The following is a 7084-nucleotide window of genomic DNA, read 5'->3' on the forward strand; positions in this document are numbered from 1 at the left end:
CCTCATTAATTTTGATAAATTATCTTCTTTTATCCCCGTGACAACTAGATGTTACATGATGTTCCATCGCTTACAACTAATTTTTATATGTGTCAGCCCCTACTTGTTTATGTCCCCAGACTGTGAAATTGGACCCTAAAATTGTGAAGCACAGAAGCTGACATGACTTGAATATTGTAAATACTTTGTACTGCACAGTTTTCCTCCTTGGATAAGCACATAAACTCTTCATGGTCTTTAGGAGTCCCGCCCCACATCGTAACTTTTTTTTTTTTTTTAAACAAAGTGTGTTCTGCTGTTAATACAGATAAATGCCAAGGCACCTGGGTGGCTCAGTTGGTTAAGCATCTGCCTTCAGCTTAGGTCATGATCTCAGGGTCCTGGGATGGAGCCCCACAAGGGGCTCCCTGCTCAGTGAGGAGTCTGCTTCTCTCTCTCTTTGCTGCTCCCCCTGCTGGTGCTCTCTTGCACACTCTCTCTCTCGCTCAGATAAATAAAATCTTTAAAAAATATATATAAAGAGAGGGATAAATGCTTGGGTATCCAGAGGTGGCTGTCTGTTTTTAGTAGAATGTGGTTGCACCCTGGTATTCTTGGCATTTCTTGCTTTCATTGACTTCCTATTTATTATTGGCCACTTAAATAGATGTGGCTAGTCAGTTGGTACTTGCTTTTAAGGGAAAGTTAAAGCCATAATTTTTAGCTACTTAAAAATGGCTTTTAACTAATATACACAAATCAGTTCATTATTTTTTATAATAAGCATTTTAATTGATGTAGAAGAGGAATCAAGTGAAATTATGCCTTTAAAACCTATATTTAAAATGTACATTTATTATAGGGTGGATTTTTTTTTTAATTTTTTATTTTTTATAAACATATATTTTTATCCCCAGGGGTACAGGTCTGTGAATCACCAGGTTTACACACTTCACAGCACTCACCAAAGCACATACCCTCCCCAGTGTCCATAATCCCACCCCCTTCTCCCAAACCCCCTCCCCCCAGCAACCCTCAGTTTGTTTTCTGAGATTAAGAGTCACTTATGGTTTGTCTCCCTCCCAATCCCATCTTGTTTCATTGATTCTTCTCCTACCCACTTAAGCCCCCATGTTGCATCACCACTTCCTCATATCAGGGAGATCATATGATAGTTGTCTTTCTCTGCTTGACTTATTTCACTAAGCATGATACGCTCTAGTTCCATCCATGTTGTCGCAAATGGCAAGATTTCATTTCTTTTGATGGCTGCATAGTATTCCATTGTGTATATATACCACATCTTCTTGATCCATTCATCTGTTGATGGACATCTAGGTTCTTTCCATAGTTTGACTATTGTGGACATTGCTGCTATAAACATTAGGGTGCATGTGCCCCTTAGGATCACTACGTTTGTATCTTTAGGGTAAATACCCAATAGTGCAATTGCTGGGTCATGGGGCAGTTCTATTTTCAACATTTTGAGGAACCTCCATGCTGTTTTCCAGAGTGGCTGCACCAGCTTGCATTATTATAGGGTGGATTTTTAAGAGATTCCTGGAAGATCTCTTAGAATAATATACAGTACTGTAAGTTGTTTTCTTTTTTAATCCTTCTTTAGGGCATTCAAATATTAAAGCCTTCCTGAGCCATGGTGGTTTGAATAGTATTTTTGAAACTATGTATCACGGTGTACCTGTCGTGGGAATCCCACTCTTTGGAGACCACTATGATACTATGACTCGGGTCCAGGCAAAAGGCATGGGGATATTGCTAGAATGGAAGACTGTTACTGAAGGAGAGCTGTATGAAGCATTGGTGAAAGTTATCAATAATCCCAGGTAAGTTTTCCGTTAATATGAAAGCAAATGAAAGATAAATAAATAGCACAGCATATTGTCAGTAACCAGTTCTTACCAAGAAGTTGTCAATAAACCGGTTACAGAAATATCCTTTAGATTCCTGTGTCTGATGCTTTCTGTACATCTTCTGTAATTTGAAAAATAAAGACAGCAATCATACGGCCAGCCAGGTATGACCTTGAATAATATTCTACCAGGATTTGCCAAATTGAGGGAGAAATTCCAGTGGGAATAATCATAAGGTTCCTAAAATGTGTCAAATTTTGTGTTCTGTGTCTCATTTTAATACTCATAATATCTGTATACCACTGTTTTCATTAATGACATTATAAAGATGAGGCGCTTGAAACTCAGAGAGCTTAAGTAATTTGCCCATAGTTGCACAGCTATTAGAGTAGAAATTTGAACCAGGACTGTCTGATTCCAAAGTTGGTGCCCTTTGTCTTGACTGGTGCTGGGTTTCCCTAGAACGAGTATCACCAAAACACAGAGATTTATTGACTCAGGTGCATGACTAATCAGAATATTTATTTATTTGATGTGGTTAAATATTTGATTTCTTGTATTAACCCAGTTAACCACTGAGTCTCAAAGGGTCTGGAGAGATGACTCATGTAGTTTTAAAACAACGCAGCAGTATTCCCCATTTTTATATGACATTCAGTTAATCTTGCATTTCATATGACAGTAGAATTTATCTGTTTATACCTGCACGGTATGGGTAAACACTGGATTGAAAAACATTGTCATCGTCTAAGAAACAACTGACAATAAGAAAAATTCTTTCATAGAAAATGATGGAGCTTCCATATAAAAGGCTGGATTCAGGTCCACTGAGGTTCATTATGCTGCCTTAAGTGGGCTCAGAGGCAGCCTTCCTGCTCTGACCTCTTAAAGGATCCAGTGTCTTGATCCCAGCTCTGGCCCTGGGAGCGCCGGGTGCCTTAGTTTGGGGATCCCTCTGTGTTCTGTAGCTCTTCTTTCAAAGTCGAGTGTTTTTCAAGACATGATTTTATGAAAAATGATAAGTATTTTACAGGCTTTTAAAGAAAGGTTTGTAAAATAGAGCCCCAAAGTGAAGTTTGTTGGGTGTGGGGGGAAGATATTGCAGAGCTTCAAGGATTGGATTTGGTCTACAGAAAAAAGCAAAAGGTTGGATTATCCACATACAGTCCCTCTGTCAGTGTTCTTTGAGATATAAACAGGGCCTGATCACAGGCCACGCTATAGGCATACATCACACTGCAATTAAACCCCAGTTGTGCAGTCTTCAAGTATACAGAGGTACTCTGGAGTTCCAATTAACCATTTAAGAGGGTATTTTCACTACATATATACATATATGCATATATTTTACTTATATATTTAATATATTAAATGATATATTTATTAATTATATTAATTTATATTATATTAATTATATTATATTAATATATTTATTAATATATTTACTATATTTTGTATTATATATGTATATATTTTATTTATATTTTATATATAAAATGAAAAAAATGTATAAAATGAAAAACTATATATATGTATATATATATGCACCGTATGACAGTTATCTGTAGATGGCTTCATAGTGGTGTTTCTCAACTCCTTTTCCTCTGTTGAAACGTATAAAAACCTCACACCTTCACTTTATGTTATTTTAAATCAGAGCAAAGTTAAATTTCATTGCTTAAAAAAGGAGTTGGGACAAAATTCTGCATTTTTCCTCATCTCCACCTTTCAGAATCTAATAAATACACACCTCTTCTGGTTGAGACTCATTGACTAATAGTATTTAAAAGCATAGGGAGAGAAGGAGTATGTATGGGTAAGAAGTATGGTGTAGCAAAAACAAACCAAAGAAAACTGGGGTTTAGAGTCATAAACACTTGAATCTGAATCTCAACTTTGTAATCCTAATCAGGTCACTCGCTTGTGCTGTGAAGTGTGTAAACCTGGTGATTCACAGACCTGTACCCCTGGGGATAAAAATATATGTTTATAAAAAATAAAAAATTAATTAAAAAAATTTATTTTATTGTCTTAACACAAGATACTATGTACTTAATAAAGAATAGTTGGTTTTATTACTTTCCTCATTTTTAGAATGAGAAAGTCCTAGTACTAAACCTTATAGCGACATGATATTCTGTGTTCTGCCTCTCTGCTCCATAGCTACCGTCAGAGGGCCCAGAAGCTTTCAGAAATCCACAAGGATCAGCCTGGTCACCCTGTCAATCGGACTGTCTATTGGATAGATTACATTCTTCGTCACAACGGAGCCCATCACCTACGTGCCGCTGTCCATCAAATCTCTTTCTGTCAGTATTTTTTACTGGATATAGCCTTTGTGCTTTTGCTTGGTGCTGCCTTGTTCTACTTTTTTTTGTCCTGGGTGACAAAATTTATCTACAGAAAAATCAAAAGTTTGTGGTCTAGAAATAAGCATAGCACAGTTAATGGACATTACCATAATGGAATCCTCAATGGCAAGTACAAAAGAAATGGCCATATTAAACATGAAAAGAAGGTGAAATGAGCCAACAGGCCACAGGATAGTAACAGATCTGTTCAGTCATTCACCTTTTATCACTATAATTTAGTCTAACAACTACTAAAAGTTAAATGTCAGTAAACAATTCTAACACTCCATTACCTGATCTTACTAACAAAATTCTGTGGAATTAAGATGGCTGTAAAAAGCACAAACCTAAAATGCAAAAATGTATCTTATTTGAATACTGATACAGAGAGTTTTGGCACTGAATCTTTTAGAAGCCTTAATTATTTAAATCAATTAAGTGACCATGTCAGACCTTAGTTTTGAATCTTGATACGTGTGTGTCCCAGATGAGGAATGGTTTCTTTTCTTTGAAGAAGATTTGTTTGTTTGCGTGTATGTGTGTATGTATGTGTGTTTCCTAATTAAGAGAATTTTTAGGTGGCTGCTTGGCATATTTGTTGAAGGTACAACACATTCAAGAATGAATTTGAAAGGCTCCAAATGTTTCTTTTCTAGAATTTAATATATGTGAACTCAGAACACTTGACAGTGAAAGAACACTATTCCCTCAAAACTGAATGCAGTGGAAGAAAATGAAAAGATACATGGCACCATTTTTATACTTTTTTTGGGGTTTTTTGTTTGTGTTAGTTTTTTTGTTTTGTTTTGCCTTTTTGTTTTTGTTTTCTTTTTCTTATAGGCTGTGGACCCTTCTGGGGGAAAAATACATGCAATTAAGTAAATTTATAAATCGGTTGTCACATTTTACTTTTGTTTTCCCCCTACCAATAATTTGCCTCTGAAAGAATTTTGTAGTTTTTTTTTTCTATTTCATTTTAATGAATAACTTTGTGTTAAATTCATAATTAAGACAAAGCTACAAAACTCTGACTTCCGTTCAAAGTACTGAAGATTATTGCTTATGTGGCATCTTTAAACAGGGCCGTTATTTGAATGTTTTTGTAACTGATGGATTTTTTATAATGTAATTTTTGAATGTTCAGGTGTTATCTTTCCAAAGTTTTACCTTTAAAAAACATGTTCTTCATCCTTTTTTGTTGTCTGGGCCACACAATCCATATTACATAGGTGCCAACATTTAATTAAATGGGACATTTACAGTTCTCCCTCTTGGTACCACCTTTGAGAGGTTTGAGATTCTGTTAACAGACTTTACCGGTTTCACAGAAGTGATAGAGAAATTGTATCTCTTGCTTGTGAAAATGAGTTTCTTCTTGCCTCTTCACTTCTTCACGCCCCACCTCAGTAGAATTTTCAAGTCACTGTGGCTGACATGGAACAGTGACAGTGCTCACTGGAGAAGAAGGATGCATGTCACGGACATCATAAAATCAGGACCTCCCGGCTGAACCATTCACTAGTTGGCCACTATGAGTTTATTCCATGTCATTCTGTTTACTTAGCGTTTGCACTACACGTGTTGAGTGTATGCTTATTTATTTGTAGTTGGAGATCCCATGTCTGACAGCTGAGAGTAGAAACATACATTCACCTAAGGACATTCACTAACATGGGAAGAGTTGTGAAAATTCTAGAATGCTGTAAATCCTTGTCATACACTATGACATACAACTTCATTACACTCCCACCAGGAGCCACTCTCCTCTACTTAGAAATAATGTCACAAATAGTTTTCTAATGTACAATGCAGACAGACGTACTACTCTCTGAATACTTGAAGAAATGGTATTATACATATACGTCTGTTAGTTATACCTTTTCACAATCTTACTGTTATGTTGCCGTTAAAAGGGGAAAAAGGCACAGGCAATGAATGGTGGGATGGAAACAGGCTTAGAGTGTATGAATGAGTTGACTTGACTTTTTTGGAATTGGATGAAGCTGACAGTAGGCACTCAATGGATGATTAAGCATAAATTAATCTCCACTGTGATGAAAACTTAAACAATAAACATGATTTAAAATAGAGAAATGTTGTTGGAATAAAATTTTTACTCAGATTATATTTCACAAGAGTATGTATATCCATTATAAACAGGTTTCTGAGACATGTTTCCCAACTTTTATATGTGTATATGAGTGTAAAAAACAAAATGTTATGTGGGAATTTTTTTTATTACTATTAAATAGAGGGATTTACCTTATAAGTACATCAACATGGATCTTAAAATTATCCCAGAAGAATGTTAAGTGTAGGCATTTACTGATCATTGTTGTTCTCTCTCTCTGTCTTTTTTCTTTTTTCCTAGTAAGCTTATTGTTAGCCAGTTTTGGTAAATAGAGTGATTTTAAATTTTCCACATTGGGGCTAGATTCTCTAATAAAGTAAAGTTTTCAAGAAGGTATATTTATTCATTTTATTTTTAAAAAGAGCCTCTGCAAATATTTTCATAGCTGGTCATCATCATATCAAATGCAAATGAGAATTAACACATCAACCCATTTTTCTTTAAGAACCATAACTTTTAATATCCCTCCACATAGATCTAGGGGCAGAATTTGGATGATCAGGATTGAAGGAAAGTAATATTTGGGTGAAAGTCATGGTTAGTGATTAAAGTTGAACGTTCAGGATTCTTCTTGAGACCATAGAAACTTTGTATTAAAATTTGAGGACAATCTCAGACTAGCAGGTACTACATTGATCATTTTCTGATAAGGTCTTTGTAGGCTCGGGGATACTGTCCTCAAAGAACCACGCGTGTGCCTTACCCGACCATATATTTACCACCCACCTCTACGTTGTGATACACAGCACCCG

General features: G+C 35.8%; 1 protein-coding gene across 2 annotated transcripts in view; it reads left to right on the forward strand.

Moving 5' to 3' along the window:
• UGT8 (UDP glycosyltransferase 8) overlaps window positions 1-6668 on the forward strand; it is a 90113-nt gene extending 83445 nt beyond the window's left edge. For both annotated transcript variants that reach the window (XM_059377755.1, XM_059377764.1), the window contains exons 5-6: window positions 1604-1823; window positions 4014-6668. In XM_059377755.1, coding sequence (XP_059233738.1) covers window positions 1604-1823; window positions 4014-4377 — 584 coding nt within the window. In that variant the 3' untranslated portion in view covers window positions 4378-6668. The remainder of the gene's footprint in view (window positions 1-1603; window positions 1824-4013) is intronic.
• The last annotated feature ends 416 nt before the right edge of the window (window positions 6669-7084 follow it).

This window comes from Mustela nigripes, chromosome 1 (genome assembly GCF_022355385.1).
Source record: "Mustela nigripes isolate SB6536 chromosome 1, MUSNIG.SB6536, whole genome shotgun sequence".
Taxonomy (NCBI): Eukaryota; Metazoa; Chordata; class Mammalia; order Carnivora; family Mustelidae; genus Mustela; species Mustela nigripes.